The sequence below is a fragment of the Podarcis filfolensis genome, assembly GCF_964270895.1.
Source record: "Podarcis filfolensis genome assembly, chromosome: 14".
Lineage (NCBI taxonomy): Eukaryota > Metazoa > Chordata > Lepidosauria > Squamata > Lacertidae > Podarcis > Podarcis filfolensis.
Genome location: NC_139616.1, coordinates 20,065,820 through 20,093,645, shown reverse-complemented (window position 1 = coordinate 20,093,645; position 27,826 = coordinate 20,065,820). Strand labels below are relative to the sequence as shown.

Here is a 27,826-nt window from a genome sequence, read left to right as displayed (position 1 = left end):
GCTCCAGCTCGAGGGGGAAACGGCGGGGAGTTCTGCACAGTAACGGATCTGTTACTCTTACACATCACCCGGGTCGTCGCGACTGGCTGGCATGACTGTGCATTGAGAGAGGACTTTGCAGTCGTCACAGACAAAGGCTTCTTTGTGTCCTGTTTCCTAGAAATCAGTTAGCTAGAAATCGCATCGCAAGCTGTATCCGCTTGCAGCTCTGGGGCTCAAGTTTTCTGCAGGGGATCAATGACAGGCCTCCTCTCCCTCCGCTGAGACCCACACTTCCTTCGTTCACCATTTCAGTTTGGCTTTTTGTTGCTCTGCTTATTCATTTAGTGAATATGGTCACACCAGTGCTTAAAGCCTTGAAGAACTCAGGCCCCAAATATCTGAAAGACCACCTCCTTCCCTACAGACCACCTCAGGTGTTAAGACTGGCAGGGGTACTGCCCTAAGAAACTCGGGGGGGGGGGGAGAAGCCCAGGAAAAGGCACTCTCTGTGGCAGCCCCTAAGTTGTAGAACTCCTTCCCCACAAAAGTGTGCCTGGCATCTTTATACAGCTTTCAACATCATCTTTATACAGCTTTCAGCAAATTCTGAAGGCAATCCTCTACATCCTACATCCATTTGATACATGAGATGTATTTTTGGGTGTGACAGTGAAGTTGTTTTAAACTATTTTTAAGAGTGTTTTTAATTGATGTCACCTGCCCCGGGACCTTCAGGTGAAGGGTGGGTTGTTGTTGTTGTTGTTAATAATAATAATAAAAATAATAATTTATAATAATGCCATTTTCCAATCACCTCATAAGGGCCACTGCAGACATACTCCAAGAACAACCATTAACAGCTCAGACAAAATTGCATAGGGACCTATCCCTGCCAGAAAACTCTGCTGATCCAGAAAGCTTTTGATTTTTCTTAAATTTATTTTGGATTCATATTTCATATTTTAATTGAACTTGGATAAAATATTTGTTATAATGCTACAAGCACTCATTGGCATGTGCTAGGATATCTATCAACAGCAGGGTTTTCTTTTTGTGAATGGCCACTGTTAATAGAGCAAATATCACCATCTATAAGGGATCCGGGAAGCGCTGTGGTCTAAAAACCACTGAGCCTCTTGGGCTTGCCAATCAGAAGGTCAGCGGTTTGAATCCCTGCGACGGGGTGAGCTCCTGTTGCTTGGTCCCTGCTCCTGCCAACCTAGCAGTTCGAAAGCACGTCAAAGTGCAAGTACATAAATAGGTACCACTCCGGCGGAAAGGTAAATGGCGTTTCCGTGTGCTGCTCTGATTCACCAGAAGCAGCTTAGTCATTCTGGCCACATGACCCAAGAAGCTGTACGCCGGCTCCCTCGGCCAATAAAGCAAGATGAGCGCTGCAACCCCAAAGTCGTCCGCGACTGGACCTAATGTTCAGGGGTCCCTTTACCTTTACCTATCGCTATCTATATTTTTCTGCATTCCTTTTCTTCTGCCCTTACTGCTTACATTATCCCCATCCCAATCATGTGTGTACATGTGTATTCACATATGCGCATGCACAAATGTAACTCAGATTAACAGTTTATGCAGCTGATGAACTGGACTGTAGTCCACAAAACTTTATTTCATAATCAGAAGTGGGGAACCGCTGGCCCACCATTGCTCAACTACAACTCCCTCCAGTGCCAGCAAGCATGGCCAATGGCCAGGGATGATGGGAGTTGAAGTTCAGCAACATCTGGAAGGCCAAAAGCTCCCCTGCCTGCCGTAATAAATGTGTTCATTTTTAAGTGCCACAAGACTCTATTACAAACTAATGTTGCTACCCCTTTGGAAAATAATTCAGCCTCGCTGTTTTTCCTGCTGCTCAGGTTTTGTCATTGTTAATAGAATTGCCAGGCTTCTACTGTTTATTCGGCCTTTTTCATTTAGTTGAGAGTAGCCATAATGGACATCTCCAGCTGGAGGAGAAAAGCAGAATATAAACCTTGCAAGAAGCAAATAAATACAGATGCATTCCTCACTCATGCTTCAACCACAGTTAAGCACTAAATTGGCATTTAACAAAATTACAGCTATCTGGGGCTTCTGCCTGACCAAAATTTAACACCAGGGTTTAAAGCTGTTTTTACACACTGGTTTCACAAGACGCCTCGTTAGTTTTAAATGTGGCGAATACTGGGGCGTACATCAACAGTATTGTGTGAAGTAAATGGTAGTAATAAAAATATCGCATGCCTAGCATGAACTATGCCCTGTGCAAAAGACAAAAAATGGAACCTTTTCAGAGGTTTACAGTCTTAATCAGTCATCCAACAGTACAGATGGGAAACTGAAGTTAGAAATTAATTCAGCCCCAAAGGTTTCCAGTCAGCTGAGAGCTAAAATAGGAGATTGGAGTCCAGATCTATCTCTCATGTGGATCACACTGCCTTGCAATCAAACAGGAAGATAAAGGAATATGAAAAGAGATAGTGATAACTATCTTATCCACTTATTAAGGTCAATCTATTTATTTCACAATGACCCACGTAAACACGGTTGCACGCAAGTGGGATATGGGGTGCCTGTAATGGCTTTCGGAAAGTTTTAACTGTAACTGCTTTTAGCAGTTTTTAATTGTCATTGGTTTTAGAAGGTTTTAATCTGCTTTAGAAAGTTTTTACTTTGCTTTTGTTTCCACACAGCGTATCTGTTTCCCTCCCTGGGCTTCTTGGAAAGGACGAATGGGATATAAATTCTATTTTCAAAAACAGCATTTTTAATTAATTTAAAAGGGTTGGGGTTTGAACCCTGCATGAGACTTTAGTTAGGCCTTCTGTTTGGCTGATGTTCTAACTCAGCCTTCCCCAGTCTGATGCCCTCCAGATGTTTGGGACTACAACTCCCATATCCTCCTAGCTAGCTGAGTTATAGTCCAAAGAATCTGGAGGGCACCAGGTTGGGGAAGGCTCTAAACTTAAAACTTCAGAGCAGATGCCTTCCACTCCCCTCCTGCTTCCCTCATGCATGAATGGTTGTGTGAATTGCCAACTGCCAAATCACTATCAAAGTTTGCTTTCCTTAAAACCTTCTGGTTCAACACCCACACTCTAAGTAAGGTCACTCTGTACAGTATCCTGAAGCTTCAAAAACCTCCTACTCATGAAGTCTAGACACTAAATGCAGGAAGAAAACTAAACAACAAAACGCACTGACCTGGGATGCCTTGCTTTGTATTTTACAGGACATATTATCGCCCACCCTTTGCCTCAACATGTACAGAATTCGGATTCTTCTTTACCTCAGCCATTTAACATTTTTGTGTGTGAACCGTAAAGGTTGAATTCGGTTTCTCAGAACGTAACAGATCAAGAAGTAGGGATAAAGGGAGCTTTAACTCAACAATATCCAGAGGGCCATAGACTGCCCACATCTGATTTAGACAATGCTGGGATAAATGGGCAAAGTCTGTCCTGCTATTTTTCTTTCCTCACAACCACCCTGTGAGCTAGGCTAAACTGAGAGACAATGACCAGCCCATGGTAACCCAATGTGCTTCGCGGTTGGGTGAGGATTGGAACCATGTTCTCTGAGGCCTTGGCCAAACATTCAAATGCATGGGTAGGCAAATTAAGGCCCAGGGGCCAGATCCGGCCCAATCGCCTTCTAAATCCGGCCTGCTTATGGTCTGGGAATCAGTGTATTTTTACATTAGTAGAATGTGCCCTTTTATTTAAAATGCATCTCTGGGTTATTTGTGGGGCATAGAAATTCATTATTTTTTATTATTTTTTTCAAAATATAGTCCGGCCCCCCACAAGGTCTGAGGGAGAGTGGACCGGCCCCCTGCTGAAAAAGGTTGCTGACCCCTGCTCAAATGCATCTTCCTAAGACAAAAACCATTCTCTGGCCTACAGATCTTAAAAGAGGATGCCTTGATGAGTTTCATTAGCACCTCTGGCACTTTTGGAGGGGGGGCGAACTTGGTGACAGTACAGAGACTGATCCCACACCTGACACACCTTCAACCTTGGGCCTGTCAGCCTAGCCTACCTCACAGGGTTGTTGTATGAATAGAATATGGAGGGGGGAGTGCCTATAACATCTTGAACTCCTTGGAGGAAAGTTGGGAAATATATGTAATAATAACAGCAACAATTATTTCAGGTTCTAGTCCCACTGCGGTAGGCTTGAGGCCTAACGCAAAGAAATCACTGAAAATAAACTAATGCCTGAACTTTCTGGTGCTCTCACCTAGAAACCCTCAAACTTTCTGAGGCCATTTTCAGAAGTAACACCACAAAGCACCGCTGGACTTCTCTGGCACTTCTTCGTAAAAATGTGTAAATGTTATTAGGCACAAACCAGGAAACCCAGGGGAGCCATTTTAAACCAGTCTAGCAAATACAGTGCCAAACAGTGTACACATCAGCCCTGCGACAGAACATACAGGTGGGGAGGGACCCATGGCGAGACCACTGTGTAACTATTTGCAAACTGTAGTGTGGGAACTGAATTATGGCCTGGGGTTTATTGTCAGGTGTGTATGTTTAGTGGGGGGTGGTAGGAAATATGATACACATACACCCACCAAGACAAAGTTACAAAATAATCTGCTTGGGGGTGCGGAATCATTCTCCGGGGGGGGGGGGGGAAATGCAGCGCTTTAATGGTTCGAAGCCAAAACAGATGTGCGGCAGAGCAGCTACAAAAGAGTCTTTGTGTCAGTCCCAGAGGAACATGGCTATTTCTGCAGGCGAAATATGCCTCTCGATAGCCCAAGCAGAGAGTTGATCAGGGAACTGTCTTATTTATTTTTAACACTAACCTCTAGAATTCCTCCTTTTCCTCTGCTCACTGGCTTCAACTTTGCTTGGCTCTATATTCAACACCTAACTCTTTGTCTTCCGGGCATTGTTCGGACGTAACAGCTAGGCGTGGGACAATAACTGCTTGGTGGAAGGTAACCACCACCTTGGGGCAAAGCTGGTGGGGGTATCTGAAAGACCATCTGCCCCTGTATAGAGCTAGTACAGTATATCAATGAAATTATCTGGGCCATCCCTTGCTATAGGCAAGGAGTGATGAGCATCAGGCCCCGTGGACAAAATGTGGCCCTCCAAGTCTTTCTATGTGGCTCTTGGAGCTTTTGCCAAGCCACATTCCCTCTCCACAGGCCACTTCTCTTACTAGATCTGCTGACTGGAATGTGTCCTTGAATGCTGATAACACCTCTTACAAATCTGCACAGAGAATAGAGAAAGAGGTGTGTCTGTGTATCACACAGAATCAAAGAGCTGGAAGGGGCCCCAAGGATGATCTAGTCCAGGCATAGGCAAACTCGGCCCTCCAGATGCTTTGGGACTACAACGCCCATCAACCCTAGCTAACAGGACCAGTGGTCAGGGATGATGGGAACTGTAGTCCCAAAAACATCTGGAGGGCTGAGTTTGCCTATGCCTGCTCTAGTCCAACCCCTGTGTTGCAAACTTAACACAACAAACAACACAAAGACCAGTATACTAGATGATAGCACTGAAATTCTTATTGCATAATATACATACCACTGCTCCTTGTGCATTTTTCTAATCTATGGGTTGTGCTGAAGAAGATTCCAGCAAAACAGTCAGATTATCTGGGATCACAGTCCTAACGTTATTATTCACTTACTACTTCAGCACCATAAACGCCTAAAAAGTTTTACTACTTAGGCCACAGAATTGCATCTATTACTTTGTTTCAACTATAGACTTATTATACTTCTACGGATTTTCAAAGATTGACAGACGTGTGTTCATTTGATTTCAAATATATTAGAGAATTTACAAGTGTACACATTTTGTTTTTGTTGTACTAAATTATGTATATTATGCAATAAGAATTGCAGTGCTATCTAGGATACTGGTCTTCGTGTTGCTTGTGTTGTTTGTTGTGTTAAGTTTGCAACACATGGGGTTTGTTGTTCTGGCAATGCAGGAATCTTTTGCCCAACATGGGGCTGAGAACACATGTCCCTGAGATTCAGGGTCTCATGCTCTACCGACTGAACTACCCCACGGTAGAAACTAGATTCTTTGAAAACCACAGAAATAAATGCAAACATAGAGAGCTGTAACTATCTATGTGAAAGTTGGCTCCTAGGGAACTATTTTATTTCCATCACACTTTGCACACCCAAGAAAGCAGAACAGAACTTGGGGTGATGCAGATGAGAGGGCAAATAGCTGAGTCACCCTTGGGAGCACAGAGCAAACTAAACCACCAATCCAGTCGTGCTTCTTTTGGGTACAAATCCCTTTCTTTTCTACCATGTGGAAGTAAATCCTGCAATTCATGCTTGGGAGGTGCAGTTAAACTGGTGCAGTTGAGGGCACTCAACCCTACCCATCACTGTGGCAGGTACCATTATTAACCACCATGTTCATAAGAACATAAGAAGACCTTGCTGGAATCAGCCCAATGGCCCATCTAAAGCAGCATCTATGGAGGTAGAGCATTGCCATCATAGCTAGTAACCATTGATAGCTTTATCCTCCATGAATTTGTCTAATCCTCTTTTAAAGCCACCAAGCTGGTGTCCATCACTGCCTTCCATGGGACTCAAACAGCTGAACTGCTCCTGAGACGCTTTCAAAATCCACCAGCAACTAAATTTAAATACCAACAGGGCTACCAATCCTCCTATGACCTCATTGGCTGGCCATGCGCTTCTTCTCTTCCCAACCCCATAAAATGTCTCTTGCGCAAGACTACATCAAATACGGATGGAGGATTGGATCTTTCTTTGCACTGGGGGGAAAGGAAGGAAAGCCACATTTGTGTCCCATCCACCCCAGATATTTACACCGCTTTAGCAGTCGTGGCTCCCCCCACAGAATCCTAGGAAGTGCAGCTGAAGGTGGTAAAACTCACAGAGCTACTGTTCCCAGCATCTCTAACAAACAACTGTTTCTAGGATTCCCCATGACTGTTAATGTGGTATAAATGTGTTTTAAATTTATGGTGTGGGTGAGGCTTTGCTGTGCTGCCATTGCATGGCAAAGCAAAGGATTATGGTCTCAGACACCGAAAAGAAAAACTTGTTTCTTTTGCGGTAGGGAGAACATCTTCTCTTCTCGCTCAACAGATGTTCAAGCTGAAAAAAACCGTGCATATACAGCCAGGAGATGCTACAGAGTTATTTTTGGCCAGGGGAGATACGATCTCAGGCTACCTCTTCTCATAAATGATTAGAGGGCAGATGTGAGAGGATGAGGTTTGGAGATTCTATCAGGCTCATCTTAGCATCAGGCTTCACAGACTGTTCCAGCACAAGCTAGAATTCCTCCCCCCTTTGAGCCTACATAAGCCATAAGAAGGTCACTGAGCAAGGCTTAATTTATTTTATATAAAAAAATGATTTTTTTTTCTGAGCAGGGTCCATTTTCTTGGCTTTTGGATTTAAAAATACATTTGCAGCAGAGAACTATTGGAAAGAAAATGAAGCTCACTTACAAAGACTTGCTCACTGAGCCAAGCAACCTATCTACCACTTCTCCTTTTTTAGAACACATATAAGATGCACATATAAGATGCAACAAGGTTGGGAGGATTGGATGTGAATAGAAAGAGACGGTGCTCCAAGGCACATTTTACCTCCAGCCACACTGTGTGATAAGCATGCTTTTAGATGTGGCTATGGTGCAAACAGGAAGTGCAGCTGGCTCGTTCTTCCAGTCTCGTGACACAGCTCCAAACTGCAAACCGAGTGCATGACACACCTCCTCACTGACAGAGAGATGCAAAAGATCCATTTCATACAAGACAGACATGCAGAGAAACATTTAAAAATAAGGGGTAGCTGCATTTCCTGTACTTTTGGTGCCGATGTTAACATCTGAAGCGTATCTAAAGAAAGAAGCAAGGGAAAACACGATGAATCTGGGGTGACAAGGGGAACATGGGGGGACCAGGAGCTTTAACACAGAAAGTGACTGGAAACCATTATGGAGAAGAACAGAAAGGAGTAACACTGAGAGAAAGACCAGTTTAGTGGCATCATTTTGAGTCTCTTAAGAGAGTGGATGATGGGAGGAAAGAAGCCAGCAAGTCCATATAATTCTCACCCGCCTCCTCTACAGACGCGAAGCACTGAACAAAAGCAAGGTAAAAATAAATAAATACTTTAAATAAATAAACGAACAACTCCACTAAAGGTTCCAGCAGAAGACCTCTGCCCAAGACCCTAGAGAGGCAGTTAAAGAAGCCAGTACTGCAGCAACCAAATAACCTGAGCAGATTCCTATGTTACTATTAAGCTGACAACACACCCTGCTGGACCCAACAACCTAAGTCTGTGGTTTGAAACAAGGGCCACATGCCCTTCCAGGCAATCTTCTGAGGGCCACATGCCAGTAGTGGGCAGACCCAGAGCGAAAAGTGCTCATGTGCAGGGGGGAGAGTTGAGGCAGAGAGTGGCCACCATTATGGGGTTTTTGTGTTTTTTTACCTCAGAAGAGTTGGCGTTGTGCCTGTGGTCTCCTTTCCATAAGAGCAGGTTAGTACTGAGGTTTCCCCTTAAAGTTTTAAAATGAGTGGTGAAATTTCCCCCAGTTCCACATTGCCTGTGGATATCCTTTGCGTTATGAAGGGCTGCAGGTTTCAGTTTCCTGAACGCCAACCCTTTTGAGAAGCCTGCTGTGGAGCTGAGGTGAATGAGATGAGGCAATTTCCTCTCCAGCCAGAAGAAAGACCGAGCTTCAGGGAGAGGTTTTGTGGTGGCACAGAACTTCAGAAGGACAGCGCTTGGTTTTATTAATGTTGTGACACTTACATAAATTATATCACTTATGCAAAATCCTTAACTGAGTACTCCTGTTCGATGTTGGAGAGCTTTATGTTATGTGCCATTCCTTTAAGTCCCTTCAGAGGCTATAATAATATAGACCTTTGACATACAAAAGAATGTTCAGAATCATAGCCCCCCCCCAAAAAAAAACCCTACACAATAAATCCAGGTTTTTACTTGTTATACAGTGGGTTAGTTTCTAGACATCCTTCTTTAATCCTCCAGCCAGGCAAGAAAGAAGCAGTATCGGAAGTCAAGGATGCTCTCCAGCCAGGCAAAGACACTCAAGGAGGGTGTGAAGAGAAGCCTAGGCTAAGGTGTGTGGCATGGGGAGAATTCTGCTGACCAGACAAGAGAGGCTTGGAGGGCCGCACTTGGCCCTTGAGGTTGCCCGCTCCCTAGTTTAAAACCTGGGCCGCAATACCTCAAGGACCGCCTCTCGCCATATGAACCCTCCCGGACCCTGAGATCATCTTCTGAGGCCCTTCTTCATGTGCCTCCTCTGCGAGAGGTCCAGAGGGTGGCAACATGTGAACGGGCCTTTTCTGCAGTGGCTCCCCATTTGTGGAATGCGCTCCTCAGGGAGATTCGACTGCTGCCTTCATTACACATTTTTAGGCGCTAGACGAAAACGTTCCTCTTTAACCAGGCTTTTACCTGATTGACATCTGATGCCTTTTTAAAATGTGTTGTGGAAGGGGAGATTATTGGATTGTCTTTGTTTTTCTTTTTAACAGCGCATTTTGAGTTCTTTTATATTGTGATTTTATATTGTGAACCGCCCTGAGATCTAGGGGTATAGTGTGGTACACAAATTATTATTTATTATTATTACTATTACTATGATTATTGATAATATCACACAGGAGCTGCCATTGAAATGCATACCACTATGCTCTCAAGAAGTCAACATAACAGTCGCAGCTTCATGCAATGCTTTCCCGTTAACATTCCACGCCAACTTGATAGGGCGATACACACAGCCAAAGCATTTTGGTCTGCTTCAAGGTTGTTTTTTGTTTTTTTGTTTGCAAGGGCTTGTTGCCAAGTAATTAATCACGGCCCAACGCTGCAATGCTTCATTAGTGTGGAAGTGCTATTCACAGAACAGCAATATCCCTGCCGGTCAGGCCCATACTAAGTTACTCACACACTCTCTCTCTGGAAAACTTTCACTGTTATTCAACAAAGAAAACTTGTTCCTTTCAGGAAGGCGCTGTGACAGAAGGGCTTGGATGAACAAAGATTATTATTAGAAGCAATTTTTAAAAACACACATAAAAACCAAAAGCCACTTCTTGCATTCACATTCAGAGCTGTGCACCTGTTAAAAGCTAATAAAGCAAGGGTTGCTTTTCTAGAATTATACTGCAATCGATATGAAAAGAAGAAAAAGCCTTCAAGACTTTACACGCAGCCCATTTTCTCTGTAGGGTTGACTTACTTGCCAACTGCATTCACAAACCGCTGCAATGGGGCTAATAACAGAAGCCCACACGAAAACTATTAGAGTTGGCTGGCATGGCAGAATAACGTTATTTAAAAATAAAAATAAATAAATATGACTACTGCCAGCAGAGCTGGCCTTATCTAAATAACATTACAACCCTATTAGGTTATAGGCCCAGTTTCTTGTCCAAGCGTAAGCTGTTATTTAAGAGCTGCTAATTTGTTGTTTGGGACGCGGGTGGCACTGTGGGTAAAACCTCAGCGCCTAGGACTTGCCGATCGCATGGTCGGCGGTTCGAATCCCCGCGGCGGGGCGCGCTCCCGTCGTTCGGTCCCAGCGCCTGCCAACCTAGCAGTTTGAAAACACCTCCGGTTGCAAGTAGATAAATAGGGACCGCTTACCAGCGGGAAGGTAAACGGCGTTCCGTGTGCTGCGCTGGCTCACCAGATGCAGCTTGTCACGCTGGCCACGTGACCCGGAAGTGTCTGCGGACAGCGCTGGCTCCCGGCCTATAGAGTGAGATGAGCGCACAACCCTAGAGTCTGGCAAGACTGGCCCGAACGGGCAGGGGTACCTTTACCTTTACCTTTAATTTGTTGTTAAGCACCAGTGAAACTTTCCCCAGTTGTCCCAGAGCCGCTGTGCCCCTCCTTCAACATTTTCCAAAGATAAGAGGACTTTGGCATGGGTTGGAACAAGGCTAGCCTAATTAACAGAAGCCCTGTTCATGTGTTTGGAGCAAACATGCATGGGCTTTAAGAGGGGAGGGGGAGGGTGTGCAAGCCCCTCCTCCCAAGTGCATGCCAAGTGCATTCCACCTCTCTAACCTTTGCACAGAGTGCAAAGGTCCAAAGGGATCTTCTAATTGCCTTCAGCTGATCACTTAGAAACCTCCCTGCATCCAGAAGCTCTGGATAATCAGGATTCTTGGAGGGAGACTTCTAAGCACACTCACCCGAACACACTTCAAATGCCCTTTCAGAAATTCACACTCAACAAGTCAAAGTGGGGCAGAAAGTTGGCATGCATAAGGTTCTTGGAGGGGGTGGGTGGGAGTGGAAGGAATCCTTGTCCCACTTTGAATCTACATGCATTCCCCCTGAATGCACGGCTAGGGTCAGAATCAATGTTGGAGCATTTGTACAACTAAGCCAGGCAGCGCGCGCACACACACACACACACCAGATTAGTGCAGGAATCTTTCCAAGAAACCAAATGACTTCGGAAGCAGCCTTAACACTGGGAGGGCATGCTCTCTAGGCCAGGTATGAAGAACCACTGGCTCTCCTGACATTGCTGAACTACAACTCCCATCAGCCCCAACCGGCATGGCCAATGGACAGGGATGATGGGAGTTGTAGTCCAGCAACACCTGGAGGGCCAAAGGTCCCCCACAGCACCTGCTCTACGTCATTTGGAAAGCTACTGTAATGCAGTGAGTTATGCTTTGCATGCAAAGCCCTGGCATTTCAGGATGAGGAGGGTTGGGAAAGCCTTCAGCTTTGAATTCTGCTTCCAGCCAGAGCAGGCATCATAGGGCCAGATGGAAACAATGATCTGGGCACAGCATAAGGCAACCTCACATGCTCATCCCTAGTCCACAATTTGGAAAATGGCCCCGAACAGGATGGGCGAAGGGTAACGAAGGAGAGGCCACTGACAGACAGAGGAAAACAGGAAAAAGAGGAGCATTTGTTTACAATAGGCATGGGGAACTGGTGGCCTGCTGGACTACAAATCTCATCACCCCTGACTATTAGCCTTGCTGCCTTGGCCTGAAGGGAGCTGGAGTCCATCAACATCATCTGCAGAGCCACAGGTTCCTCACCCCTGATTTGCAAGAAAACACACATAAGAACGTGCACAGATTTTCCCATTCAGGGTGAGTGTAGCTTGATTGAAAGCAAATTGTACTCCCTCTTATGCTAGTCTTGAATGTGCAAAAGATAGATAGATGACTATTTAAAGATTCCCCCTTCCCTCTTGCACCCCAGAGTGATATAATCCAGGGAGGGGAGTTTTTCTCTCTCTCCCATCGCTTGATTCTGCTAAGCACTTAAACAGGCCCTCAACTCTACCTAGGGCAGCACCCAGCTATTTTGAAAGCAATTTAAGACAATATATCCTGGCCTACTAAAATATTTAAAAAGTTTTAAAATAGCTACTGCCAAGGACGTAGGGGGGAAAGGCAGTTTTTTCCAAGACTCTTCACTGCTCAATGAGAAAAGATTGAGCTGTGATGAGATTGGCAGAGCCACAGCTATCCAGTCCTCCAACACAAAGGACAATAGAAAACTCTCTCTTTTTATTGTTGCTAAAACCACACAGCAAATCCTTGACAATAAAGATGATTTAAAGTGGCAATAGCCACAGAAAATCTTCTTTTTTTAAAAAAAAACACAACTGTAGCAGAAATTCATTGTTTCACTCCAAACAAAACCAACGAGCCATTTAAACTTCCTCAAAAGCTCAAACCATATTAGCAGTACGGCAGACTGGTACTCTGTGCCACATCCCTGGGCTTGGGAAGCAAAAACTTTAAAGGTCACTTTGTCCCAGCCAGGGCAAGGAGATAATCCCTACCCTTTTAGACAATCAGGATTCCTGGCAAGATTTTGAGAGGCTCCAGCTGGCTGCCAAGAAAGTTCACACCATCAGGGGGTTCGGAAAAGCTTTTACTGCTAAAAATGCTGGAGACTGCTTTAAGGCTCAATTAAGGCTAAGCATGGCAACTGAGAAGCTGCAGAGCTCACGAGATTTGTTTGCAAAATGTCAGTCAAACAAGGAACCCCACCTTGCATTGCTTGCTAGTCTAAAGCACCACCATGTCTGGCAGGTGTGCCAGACACTCCTTATTCCTTTCTTACTCTCTATTGCAGCAGCTCTGCTGCCACTGATAGTCTTATCACAACAGTAAGAGGAAGAATCCTGTCTCACTGCTATGCGTCCCACAAGCTGCACCACTTTCAGAGGTCCCTTCTGCACCACACATATGAAGCGGTATCAATCCTGTGGACTGTAATACGATAAGCCTGCCAAGAGGTGTTAGGAGATCCTGTATTCTCCTTCACAGAGCTTCAATTTCCAGAGTTCCCTGGGAAGAGGGACTGACTGTTAAATCAGTCTGGGAAATCTGAGGCGCACTCACTTTTAGTTGGCATTTGGCCTATAAGCAAACACAAGAGCGCATTCTTAACATTTGTCTGTAGTGTGCATTTTATCTTATGGAATAAAAAATATTATTTTCATGTTTGCAAAAAACCTTATTTTGCCTTAACTATGTCTCTCTTTTTTTGAAGCTGTATTCTGTTAAAGGGAGTGGAACTTTTTCTTCTGTTTTGTACACTTTTACGGTATGACTTCATAACCTACACAAATGAAAGAGGCCTATCAACTCCTTTCCACCCCCTTTCTTCCACTGTGGAAGAAAACCTGAATTATGGATAGTCTTGGTCGTTGGTCTTGAAAAGCAATTGCCCATCTGCGCAGTCAAACCTAGGGATGGGGAAGGAAAGCAAATACCAAAACAGAACTTCCTGCTATCGCTAGGCATTACAGTGGTACCTCGGGTTACATACGCTTCAGGTTACTCCGTTAATCCAGAAATATTACCTCGGGTTAAGAACTTTGCTTCAGGATGAGAACAGAAATCATGCGGCAGCGGCGCGGCAGCAGCAGGAGGCCCCATTAGCTAAAGTGGTGCTTCAGGTTAAGAACAGTTTCAGATTAAAAACAGACCCCCCAGAACGAATTAAGTACTTAACCCGAGGTACCACTGTACTGTGTAAGCCTCTGAGCAATGATTTGCACCACTGGTGGGTTTTGTGTGTGTATTATCTGTATGTACATAGTGTGTGTTAAATAAAAACAAATGTAGCCTTTGCTTCATCGTAAAATATTCTGATTACAGTGGTACCTCGGGTGAACTTAATTCGTTCTGGAGGTCCGTTCTTAACATGAAACTGTTCTTAACCTGAGGTACCACTTTAGCTAATGGGGCCTCCTGCTGCTGCCACGCCACCGGAGCACGATTTCTGTTCTCATCCTGAAGCAAAGTTCTTAACCCGAGGTACTATTTCTGGGTTAGCAGAGTCTGTAATCTGAAGCGTCTGTAAACTGAAGCGTCTGTAACCCAAGGTACCACTGTACTTAATAAAACCTTTTTCTAAAAAAAGCCTACAGTACAAAGGTAAGAGCTACACCCACTGATCTGCCCCATGTTCTCTTGCCTCTGGACCTGCTAGCCACTGGTGTGTTTCCCTTGAGAAGTTTCCCACAGACAAATGCAGTCCTTTGGGTAAAAAAGGTTCCGCACAACTGCATAACAGCAACAATCAAGAACATGACTGTAAGCAAAAAAAAGCCTGCAGCAACACAAGAAAGGACGCAACAAAGGATAAGGGAATGACACATAGGAATTGTGTCACAAACCCTAATGGCTATGGTCTACCTCTACTGTCTGAGGAGGTATGCATCTGAATAGCAGCTGCTGGAAACTGCTGGAGGGAAGAGAGCTGCTGCATTCAGGTCCTACTTGTGTGCTTCCCGTTAGTTGGCCACTGCGAGAAGAAGATGCTGGACTAGATGGGTCACTGGCCTAATCCAGCAGGGCTCTTCTTATGTTCTAAACCGCATTGGGAAAACATAGGATACGGTATAAAGAAGTGTCCTATGTCCCTGGGTCAGGCTATTGGTCCATTGACCTCAGTATTGTCTACAGACAATACTGACAGAAGCTCTCCAGTTCACAGCCAGGATTTCTTCCACTCCAGTGTGGAGATGTTGGGGATGGAACCGGAAATATTCTGCATGTGATGCAGATGCTCTGTCACTGAGCTCAGACCTTGCCATAGCTGTGTGCATTACCTAGAGCACACAGAGAACAACCTATCAGTGCTGGGTCTAAGATAACTCTGGAATGAGAACCAGGAACCTCTAGGCCACATATCTTCAATCTATTCAGACTCAGGACTCATGTTTGACACAGACATGCATCTGAGGACCCCATTCTTAATATATATTTGTATTGTGGGGATGCTCCTGTTGCAACCCACCTTGGATCAGGACAAGACCTGAAAACCAGTGCTCTAGGCAAGAATTGTATGGGGGAAAGCTCTAGTCTGACCCAAAGCCTTTGAGCATGGGGTTGGGAGTGGGAAGGGTTGGCCTGGGAGGGGAGAGCAATTATGGGTCCTAGAAAAACTTACCCTGGCCTGCAGTTTGCCCTACAGGGGCAGCAGTCCAGGGAATCATAGTTCCTGCAGCCCTCAAGACAGCAGCCAGGTTTTAATGCAGCCTGCACTGATGAAAAAAGAAGGCTGCGGATCGGTGGATGGGATTGTTTCTGGCAGCCTTAGTGCCGTTTTGCCAGGAGACACACTATGCGCAAGAGTTTCCATCAAAGTCATAAGGTTCCACTTTGGTAAAGGAAGAGCAGGAGCTATTTTTTTTTTTCGGTGGGGTGCCCATCCAGAACCCAAAATACTCTGTGCAAAAGAGAAGCCTGCCCATCACTCGCACCTTTGTAAACCACACAGAGGTTTATTTTGGGCAGCTCCCCCCACCAGCCCTTTGTTTTCATTTCCAGCTTCAGAAATACTTTGGTGTGTGTGTGTTATTTTCACAAGGATAAGTTGCTAAGACTTGCAAGATGCAGAAACAGGAACAAACAAACAAACCCACTTTCAGTTTTAAAAACTCAATGGGAAGAGGAAGAAACTTTGCTCATAAAGACCCAGAATCTCCCTTCCTTTAAAGGGAAATTGCAAACAAGAACACAGAGTATTCCATGACTTTACAACACTATGAAATGCCTATTGTTAGAAGAAAAGAAAATTCAAGACCAGCATATGGAGTGCCCCAAGTTCTTGATCATCTTTTTTGATACTGAGTATGTCAGAGGTACTTTTGAGTTTAAAACATTTTGTTGTTGACTTTGATAAAGAGAAGATTTATTGTATTTGCTTTTAACTTGAATGGGAGGTTGTGATGTTATCATCATAATATACCTTTTCACTTTATTATGTTTCTATGTTTATGGATGCCCAATTTATTTTGCTTTTAGATTACGGTGGCCTTCTGGCTGCAAGCCATAAAGTTCTTAAGAAAAGAACAAATGAAATTTCCAAGACAAATCACCGTAAGGTCCTTTCCCCACACAACCACCCATTCAGCTTGCCATCGCCTGCATTGCACGCCAATGCCCTATCAGTTTCAACAGCCAACAGCTTATTCCCTTAGGAGAGGTCATTCTAACTAACTGGAAGCAGATTAACAGTGCATCTTCTCACGAAAGCTGACCTCCCCTTCTTCCCAGGCACCAACCCCATATATACAAAGCAGCTGCAATGTCTACCCTGTCTCCTCCTCTCTACTATCACCCGATGAAGGTCATTCGGAAGATACAAGGATATAAAAGTAGCGTAGCCAGACTAATAAAGAACACCCTGTCTTTTTAAGAATTACAGCTGCACAATTCCTTTTATAATCTCTGGTGAAAGAGAAAGAAAGCTACTTTCTCAGGGCAAAGCTGAGCACAATCGCCGGCAAGTAGTATCGTGCGGAGGCATAGAGATTACCTTTCTGTGCCATCGCTTAGCTGCCATCTACCCACATTATGTTCAAGGCAGGCTACAGACGCCCTTTAGTAGATTCTCACTTGGCTTTCAAGGTTTGACCTCTGTATACTGGTAAATAGCCTACAATAGGACCAAATGAGAAACAAAAGTGGCCTCTTTTCATTCATATATATCAGGCATGTCCAACTCTCTATAGACTGCGATCTACTCCCAGTATAATAAAACTGGCAGTGATCTACCCATTGTCATTGCCCAGAGTTGTTGAGCTATTTTTTTCTGGGGGTGCATAAAAACTCTACAACAACACTACACTAAGGGAGGGAATACAAGCTTTCACGGCGGCAGCGGAATTGGGACATAGCGCCGGGGGCAGGGGATGGAGCGACTGATCAGGAGCGCACAGGAGATCAATTTCTTCAATCGCACGATTGACCTGCAACACCTCGGCGATCTACCTGTCGATCGCGGTCGACAGGCTGAACATGTCTGATATATATAAAATACACGTCATGCACATATAGAATGGGGTGTGTGCATTGTAGCTTAACAGTAAATGAAATGTGGACTGCCACAAGCAAATGGAACTTCTGGGAGGCCAAGGAAGAGGACTTGCCATCAGTCTCTCCCCGCCTCCACCAAGCATTTCCCTTTTGCAGCTGTCGGCCTCCTCTGGAGCCAGCTGTTAAATCATCCAACCTGGTAATGAAGACCTCCTCCCTTCTGAAATCTATTTAAACCAGTCTGCTGAAGCTCTTTCAGCAAACTGGAAGTTTACTGCACATTAGCTTTCTCTTTTCTCTGTACTTATATATTTGTGTCTAGATGGTTTTACTTTTCGTAATATTGAATTTATTCTGCCTTTGCTAAATAGCTGATCTGTAAGACTCTAAGAAAGGGACGCGGGTGGTGCTGTGGGTTAAACCACAGAGCCTAGGACTTGCCAATCAGAAGGTCAGTGGTTCGAATCCCCGCGACGGGGGTGAGCTCCTGTTGCTCGGTCCCTGCTCCTGCCAACCTAGCAGTTTGAAAGCACATCAAAGTGCAAGTAGATAAATAGGTACCGCTCCGGCGGGGCATTTTCGTGCGCTGCTCTGGTTCTCCAGAAGCAGCTTAGTCATGTTGGCCACATGCTGTACGCCGGCTCCCTCGGCCAATAAAGCGAGATGAGCGCCGCAACCCCAGAGTCGGTCACGACTGGGCCTAATGGCCAGTTGTCCCTTTACCTTTACTTTTAAGACTATAAGAAGAGCCCCGCTGCATCAGACCAATGGTCCAGCCAGTCCAGCATCCTGTTTCTCAAAGAGGCCTGCCAGATGCCCATGGGAAACCCTCAAGCAGTTACTGTGTGCAAGAACGCTCTCCCTTCCTGTGGTCCCCTGCAACTGCTACTTAGAAGCACTGCTGCCTCTCAAAGTGGAGGCAGAGCATAACCACCATGACTAGTAGTCACTGATAGACTTACCCTCCAGGAATCTGCCCGACCCTCTTTTAAAGCCATTCAAGTTGGTGGCCATCACTGCCTTCTGTGGCAGTGAGTTCCATAGTTTCGTCCTCTATGTATGTATTGGTACGTTTTGCAAACTGGTTTTTCTCTACTGCGCGTGCACACACCCTCAAAGTTCTGCATTTTGTTTCTTGCAAGCTATTTTGGACATGGCTCACTGTGGGAAAGCGGCATACAAATGAAAGAAAACTAAATCAAAATATATCTCCTCTACTCTTAGAGAACAGCAAACACTATTCTATCATCTCAGTTTACTTCCAGAGTCAAAAAGAGGAAAGTGTTTTGAGCAATGGACTAGGGAAAAAGAAGAAGAGTAGAAGAGGTTGGATTTGATATCCCGCTTTATCACTACCCGAAGGAGTCTCAAAGCGGCTAACATTCTCCTTTCCCTTCCTCCCCCACAACGAACACTCTGTGAGGTGAGTGGGGCTGAGAGACTTCAAAGAAGTGTGACTTGCCCAAGGTCACCCAGCAGCTGCAGGTGGAGGAGCGGAGACACAAACACGGTCCCCCAGATTACGAGACTACCACTCTTAACCACTACACCACACTGGCTCTCATAGGGGTCACATGGGAGGATGTTTCTGTGCCCTTTTTACTGATAAAGTAATCCCAACTCTCCAAACCCCTGCCTTAAAAATGGGTAATGCAAATAGGTGGATGGTGACAGCCCATTCATTTTCTTGTTCAGCTCTCAGTGGTGAGTCAGGTGCTCAAACAGGGAACTTGATCCATCTAGTTCAGTAGTCTACACTGACTGGCAGCAGCTTCCCAAGATTTTAAACAAAATCTCTCTCTCTCAGCTCTGCCTGGAGGCACAGGTGTCATACTTTGGACCTCCTGCATGCAAGGCAGATGCTTGACCACTGAATTCCTTCCTCGGGGGTTGTTTGGTTTCTTAAAGGTAAAGGTACCCCTGCCCGTACAGGCCAGTCGTGTCCGACTCTGGGGTTGTGCGCCCATCTCACTTAAGAGGCCGGGGGCCAGCGCTGTCCGGAGACACTTCCAGGTCACGTGGCCAGCGTGATGAAGCTGCTCTGGCGAGCCAGCACCAGCGCAGCACACAGAAACGCCGTTTACCTTCCCGCTATAAAGCGGTACCTATTTATCTACTTGCACTTAAAGGTGCTTTCGAACTGCTAGGTGGGCAGGAGCTGGGACCGAAAGACGGGAGCTCACCCCGCCGCAGGGATTTGAACCGCCGACCATGTGATCGGCAAGCCCTAGGCACTGAGATTTTACCCACAGTGCCACCCGCGTCCCATCACCCGCGTTTGGTTTCTTACAGGAGTGTATTTTGCAGGTACATGTTTTAACCTTCCCCTCTTGTTGACTACCTGGGTTCTCAAAACTTGAGAGAAAGAGTGTGTGACTTAGACCGTGTCTGAAAACAGGAAGATGAAATACAGAGTGATTCTGATCAGTCAGGAACTGAGATCAGGGAGAAAAGGTAAGAGTTTATGTGAACAGTTTCAGAATAACCTCTCTAATACAGACCAGTCAACTAAACATACCAAAGCTAGCTTTCGGGTTTCAGGGTATTTTCCCTCAAGCTCAGCACTAAAAAATAAAAAGGAGAAAGAGGAATGCAATGGAGGTGGGGGGAAGAAATGGGTGTCACTGGCGCAGGGCATGTTAAAGTCCCATCTGCAAGGTGATTCAGGAAGCTCTTGCAAACTGGTTGGCTTTTTCATGGTGCAAAAAGATCGCAGGTTGCACCACAGGCTGACAAAGAAGCAACGGTTGCTTCCCTTTCGGAATAAATTTAAAATGCCAGAGATTATTTAGATCTGCCTCTGGCACTAATTAAAACATATAAGATGGTGGCAGTGATGACTAACAATGCTATTTTTTGGCCGCCTTTCCTTATAAAAAAGAGAGCTGAAGAAAACGGCCTCCCCCAAGCCTGGAGTCTTCCAGATATCTTGGACTACAACTCCCATCATACAGCTGGTGGGAGTTGTAGCCCAAAATACCTAGAAGGCACCAGGTTGGAGAAGGCTCTGTTAATCATTATCCTAAGTGAGAGCTGGACCATAAAGAAGGCTGATTACAGAAGAATTGATGCTTTTGAATTATGGTGCTGGAGGAGACTCTTGAGAGTCCCATGGACTGCAAGAAGATCAAACCTATCCATTCTGAAGGAAATCAGCCCTGAGTGCTCACTGGAAGGACAGATCGTGAAGCTGAGGCTCCAATACTTTGGCCACCTCATGAGAAGAGAAGACTCCCTGGAAAAGACCCTGATGTTGGGAACGATGGAGGGTACAAGGAGAAGGGGACGACAGAGGACGAGATGGTTGGATGGTGTTCTCGAAGCTACCAGCATGAGTTTGACCAAACTGCGGGAGGCAGTGGAAGACAGGAATGCCTGGTGTGCTCTGGTCCATGGGGTCACGAAGAGTCAGACACAACTAAATGACTAAACAACAACAACAAAGCAACACTGAAGATTTAAGATCTATATAAGCCAAACATTGAAGTATTGCCTAATGTAATTTTAGTGTATTTTTAGTTTCTGTGGAAGCCGCCCAGAGTGGCTGGGGAAACCCAGCCAGATGGGCAGGGTACAAATAATAAATTATTATTATTATTATTATTATTATTATTATTATTATTATTAATGGGAATTCTCCACACCTTTAACTTCCTATCTCAATTTAAGATTTCTCGCACGCACATCCTGAGTTTGGGAGGTAGTTCGCCAAGTTGCTGTCTTCAGCAAGATGTCCATAAGAGAAGAAAGGAAAACCACATTTTCTCCTTCAGTTATCCTCTGGGCTTTGCCTCAGTGCTAAAGAGCTTAAGGCAAGCTAGGGACTTACTGAACTGCAATGAACTTTTGCCTGAACCCAGTCCCTATAAACCAAACATAATCAAAATGTATCAAAGGTACTGAACGCCAAAATTTTCTCATCCGCCCCCCACCCCACCCCGCCACACAATGCAGAGATGAATATTTGCCTAGATTAAAATTTAACCGAAATTCCTCAAAATCAAAACCATTAGATCTGAAAGCAGATTTCCTGGAAGGCCTCCAACGATCGCACACAATTTGAGGAATACTAGTTTTCAGTCCATATGCTGTGGGTTGCTCAGGGGAGGGGGGAGAACACACACACAGCAAGAGAGATTTCCAGACAGATATGTCACCTAAATTTGCATTTTTCTCAAAGCACAACAGTTCTTCATTAATATGAGTTAAAAAAGAAGTATTAAAAAACATTTAAAGCTCTCCCCATCAGCACTAGTGTAGTGGTAGATTCAGAATTTCAGGGTTCCTTCATAATGGCTACAGCAACAGCCCTTCTAAGATTATACAACAACATAGAATTAATTAATTAATTAATTAATTAATTAATTAATTAATTAGGAGGCACTAGAATCATCAATGCTGATCTCCATGGACAAATAATTTGGAGTGTTCCAATGTCTTCTTTCTGAGCGACTTAAGTTGTGTTTTCCATGAAGTCCCTTTATATGTAAGCACTGAAAACATAAATTTCAGGAGCACCGAAAGGACAAGTTTCAAGAGAATGGTGTCCAATGGAACTTGCAAACCATTCTCTTGAAACTTGTGTTTTCAGTGCCTAAATGCTTAGCTTTGGAGCACACAGTGGCCAAAATGCTCCCACCTTCCATGCTGATTGAGAGACTCTGGGATACTGGAGAAAGGGACCCTGCTGCAGAAATAGCAAGAAGTCTTCAACACTCCCCTCCTCCCACACACCGCTACCCTGGACCATACCAGCTACATACCTCGTAAGACCAGACGCACTGCACTCCTGCAAATCTCCGCACGCATCTCCCAATCTCCACATCCTCGTGGGTCGTGTACATCTCTCGAAGGCACTCCCCGATATGAGGGACCATCCTCCGCAGGACTTCCCGGCTCATGATGACGCCTGGGCCCCCCATGCAGAAGTTCTCCCCGGGCTCCAAGGCCAGCTTCCCCATTTCTTCCGTGGTGCCCAGACCCGTCTGCCCAAGGAAGAGGGGCTCGCTGCTGTTCAAGCTCCGAAGGAAGTTCTCCAGCTTGTCCCCCTTGACGTAAACATCGTCGTCGGCCCGCATGAACCATTCGTACTGGTCCAAATAGTGGTCATGCATGTACTTGAGCATCATGAAGGACTTCTTCTGGGGCGGGTAAGAGTCATCCACACCAGGCAGCGGCACGATGGGGATGGGGAGAGAGGTGTCTGAGCCCTCGCTGGAGAAGAACTCAACCTTGCCAGGGATGGTGCTGGACCACGTTCTGCAGAGTAGAAGACCAAAAACCAGTTACGCAAAACCGCTCTGTTTGTGCATATTTGTGGAGAGTATAGGAACATAGGATGCTGCCTTCTACTGAGTCAAACCATTGGTCCACCTAGCTCAGCATTACACAGACTGACAGGTTGATGCCCTGCAGGGGTTCAGGCAGGGGATATTCCCAGTCCTACCTGAAGATCTTGGGGAGAAAGCAGATGCTCTGCTGCTCTAAGCACTGGACAGGTGGGGTCTGGTAATGACCAAAGAGGCTTCGCCTGTGTTTTGATTGGCACATGATCTTTAATGCCCCCAGCTCAGTGGATGAGCATTTGCTTTGCAGGCAGAAGGTCCCACGTTTGATTCCTGACATCTCCAGGTAGGGCTGAGGGCGAACTCCATCTGAACCCCTGGAGAGCTGCTGCCAGTCAGTGTAGCCAAGCTAGCTAGACCAATGGGTCTAACTCACTGTATTGATAAGAGCCCTCTGCCCTGGCTGTAGAGCTGTGCTTATTGTGACCAAAATCGCATCTCATCTATATCTCATTTCTAAAGCTTCCTACCTGCTGACCTGAGGTCGGATCCTGCTGAACAGTAAGAGGGTTTGTCTGATAAGACAGATGGGGTGAAGTACTTGTCCTGCAGCCATCTAAGAAATTAACCCAAATCACTTCTTTTGACCAAAGGACTGAAACCTAGGCATTTGAACATGCACCCATGACCATAAGCCGATAATTTCAGGTACAAACAATCCAGAGTCTTTAGACCAAGCACTTTCTGGCCCATATGAATTCACATTTTGTCATTCTTTGAATGAACGTAGGAAGCAGTCTTATATAGAGTCAGAGCCATAGTCCTTGGACATTCCCATCCCTACCTGATGAGGCTGGGGCTCAAACCTAAGGCCCCTTCCTGACAGTGTACGCTCAGCCCATGAATGTAAGGTTTAGTCAAGGACCTTTTGCAAGGGAGTTTGTTGAATGCTTTATGGAGGTTCAAGCACATAATGTCTAGGAGGACATCCTCATCTACGTGTGTGTTGACATTCTAAGAGGCTTGTGAGTCGTGGCAGCTGAGGCTGATGAAGAGCTGTGGTGCCGAAACATCTGGCGAGCACCAAGTCGGGAGAGACTGTCTTGGTGTTTGTCTGAATCAACCAGGTATGTATTTCAGTATGAGATTCTATAATTTTAACAGTCACAAGCAATAATGATTGGGCACACTGCAAATCTGTTCAGAATCCCTCAACAGTGCATTACGGCAGAACCAAGCTAATCTGGGCAGCAAGGCCACACTCAAAACCATACATTGTTCCCAAAGTGGTTTAACAATCAATCCCTCTTCCCAGGAAACTCTGGGAATTGTACTTCTGGCAGTAGCTGTGCCCTATCAACTCTCAGCACCCTTACAAACTGCAACTCTCAGGATTTTTTTTAGGGGAAGCCATGACTGTTGAAAGCGACATCATGGTGCTTTAAATGTATGGTGTGAAGAATGTGACTTAACATAGACTGCCGTCGCCACTGTAATGCAAGGTTTCTGTTGCAGGTCTCTCTCAAGTCAGACCCAAAAAACAAGAGCCACCCAAGGGACAATTATGGCCAACATACACATTCAGTGTCTGCTCCAGGCTTTCAAAGACCATGAAGTCTAGACTACCCAATGTTCTCTTCTCAAATTTCCACCTATAATTTCTACCTACAAGAAGTGTGCTTTTGGCAGGAAGAGATGAGGGGGGGAAGTCTCTGCTCAGTAACCAGATAGTTTTATAGCTGTCACCTTTTCTTCCTTCCCTGCACAAAGGTAGAACATTTTTAGTTATGTTAGACAGCTTTGTTCCAGACATTATCGGTGTTCAGAATCTGACCTGAAAACACTCAAGAGGTGCAAAAATAAAGCACTCTTTAAACGTGTTCTTCCTATTTTATACTGGGGGCTCACCAATCGTTTTAGACAATAAACTGATCTGTTCACACATGACTAAGAAAAGGAAGGAAAGGCTGACTATTTTATGTGGCATTAGAATTTAAAATATTCACACATTTTAAAGTAATTTGCATATACTTAAACTACCAGCCTATTTGGAAACAGATGAAAGTGGTTTGGGGGTTTTTTCCAGCATAATAAAGGAGGAGCAGAAAAATTGCTGTTGATACGCCCAATACATATTAAAGTCAACACCATGGATTAATTTATCAGAATTCTATCAACCCAGCCTGTCCTACAGATATGGACTGGATAACAACAAAATGAAATCTGACAGAAAATAAATAAAATGTCCTTTAAAACAAATATATGTTAAGTGTAATTTAGGCTATTAAACATTTTTGCTGTCCAGGCGCATCCAAAGTATCTGGCAAGCCAATTAGAAAATAAGAAGGCACAATTTAAGATAGGGAATCTATTGAGATCCTACTTCTGTGAGCAGAGATGAGCCAGACCTTCTGCGAATACAGAAAGTCACGGAGGTGTTTGCTTCAGCCGAAGCACCATTACAGTAAAAGCAGGCAGTCAAAATAATAAAAAAGAACAGAGGTTAGATTTGGACTTATGGCACCACCAAGAAAGGAGAACAAGAGGGGTCTTGAAGCTGCTCATCAACAGTTAGCAGCACAGACTGAGCAGGCACTTGGGCCACCTGATCACAGTCCCTTCCTACTGTTTCAATTACAGTAATTATTTCTAAAAGTGTATCGACACACATAAGTTAGCAGATGCAAATCTGTGCCCGCTTTTGTCTTATTTCTCGGTGATGCGTTTCCTCTTTTTTAAATGACGCGACAGGCCGTTTGTAAAAAGGGTCTTTTCTTTGGGGCTGCTTCCCATGATGTCTACTCTGCCTTCACTGCCAGGAGCCTGTGTGCTTCTGAAAACTGGTTGCTGGAAACCGCAAGAGGAGAGAGTGGTCTTGTGTTCAAGTCCTGCTTACGGGATTCCTATTGGGACATCTGGGTGGCCACTGTGAGAACAGGATGCTGGACTAGATGGGCCACAAGGCTGATCCAGCAGGCTCTTCTTATGCTCCTCCCAATTGCATTTTTGGGGGAGGGGGATAGGCCACTCTTCTCTGCCCCTTACCCTTTTCTCTCACCTTGCCAATTCATTCTTTGTAAGCCCAGACCGACACAACTACGGCTTACTATGAGCAAGTAGTTTCAAAACAACCAAACACAGAACATATTTGATTAATTCTTTAGAGATCGTATCAAGGAAACAAAAGTTTCTCCTTCCTAAAATTAAACAAAGTCAACCCGAATCAGCTTCTTCCCCACAACCACCAAAGCCAGAAAGAGATAAACAAACATTAATTTTGGGTTTCTTCCCTTCTCTGAGTGTCACAGGAATACAGAAACTCAAGGCAGAAACTGTAGGGATCTGCAATCATTCAGAGGCCACAAAGTTGTGGGATTTTGTGTGTGTAAAAAAACCCAAAAAACCCCGTTCTTGCTTTCATTATGAAGGCAACCTTGATTAATAAAAGCGCTCCCCCACCCCCCACTCCAGGCAGATTCATCTGATAAAGTGGCAAGATTAGGTTCTCCCAGCTACTCCTGTTTAATGACTTCCCTTTACAAAAGCCAATTAATTCCCTTACTTGCTTCCCTGCACCATGAAAGATTAACTGCTCCAAGTCATGACTGCCAGAAAATACAGGCAGGCAGTTTCATTTGTACAAAAGACGAGCTACACCTAAGGCAGTGGTTTTTCTAAGCATCTGCCTTCAAGGAATCAGTTCCACAGACGCTAATCTGCAGAGGAATTCCTTTGAGTTACTCTTCTCAGGTGGCCACCTCAGGTCACAGTAACCTGGATAGGTGCAGTGTTCGGAGTGCTGCATTGGGAGACCTGGGTTCAAATCCCAAGGGCCTGACAAGAACTCTCAGCCTAATCTCCCTCACAGGGCTGTTGGGATGATGTTATGTACTGAGTTGAATAGAATCCAAAATGCAGCAGTCTAATTGGTCCTAGAACAATAGGATTCAGAATGCAGCAGTCTGATTGGTCCTAGAACAATAGGACCCAGAATGCAGCAGTCTGATTGGTTCACAGGAGCCACCCAATCCAGCTCCAGGTGGAAGTGAATCCACAACCTGATTGGCCTACAGGAGAATCCCAGAATTAGCCAATCACGTGGGGCCCATTGCATAAATAATGTATATAAAGGAGACATTCTGGGGGAACTTCATTCCTCTTCACCACTATGAGCTGAATAAAGAGCATGAAATCCACTCTCAACTCCGAGTATCTTTCAGATGATAAGGGAGGGGGAAGAATGTGCATGACAATGAGCTCTTTAGAGGTAGTTTAGAGTAACCTTGTAAATAAATAAAAACAAAATAAATAAAACAAAACAGGGGAAGGAAACTGCCACCTTGGGTTCCACAGTGGATGAAATAAATATTCACCTGGATACTGTGCACAATAAAATGAGGCTGTAGGATGCCTGACAGATACTCATCAGGCAAAGAGGACCATTGCCAATATTCTTAAAAGAGTTTTGTGGGAATTTGAAACATACCAAATAGATATATTATCTCAGCCTTCAGCAGCTTAGTATCCATGGGACTACAGCTTCCCTCAGACCAACAGACCCAGCCAGCAATTTGTGTGACCCAAATCCCTCTGCAATGTGCATTTCAATGTCAAGACATGTAGAGGTTCCTCAGCAGTGAAGCTGTATTGTAATTTCAATAATTTTAAGAGTTGGAATAGTATTTACAGTGTCACTGTTTTTTATGGTTTTAGAGTGAAGCATCTTCTTAAGTTTCCAGTTCATCAACAATAATCTTGGTCCTGCCTCCAGGCTTCCCAAAGGCACCTGGTTGGCCACTGTGAAGGCAGGTTACCAGACCAGACGGGCCTTTGGACTGTACTACAACCACTACCACAGGGAAGTCTAATTTAGGACACTGGAAACTGCCTTACGCTTAGTTTGGTCCCTGGTCCATCTAGCTCAGCACTGCCTCTGAATACCAGATGCTGGAGAACATGGGCGGGAGAGAAGACTGATTGGGCTTTTACCCTCCTTGTGGACTTTCCATAGGCACCTGGTTGGCCACTGTGAGAAAAGGATGCTGAATTAGATGGACCACTGGCTTGATCCAGCATGGTAAATAGGATGATAAGAAGAACCATCTCCCAATCCATTTGGTGGGGCGGGTTTTAACATTGGCACATTTTAAAAAGAAAATACATAAAGAACCATGTGTTGGAAAGGAAATGAGGGAGTTGTTGTTGTTGTTTGCAGAATGTTG

At 45.0% G+C, this 27,826-nt stretch overlaps 1 protein-coding gene across 1 annotated transcript in view; it reads right to left on the bottom strand.

The window, feature by feature from the left end:
* CHSY1 (chondroitin sulfate synthase 1) overlaps positions 1-27,826 on the bottom strand; it is a 93,406-nt gene that overhangs the window by 57,336 nt on the left and 8,244 nt on the right. The window contains exon 2 of the mRNA XM_083586431.1: positions 22,083-22,578. Coding sequence (XP_083442557.1) covers positions 22,083-22,578 — 496 coding nt within the window. The remainder of the gene's footprint in view (positions 1-22,082; positions 22,579-27,826) is intronic.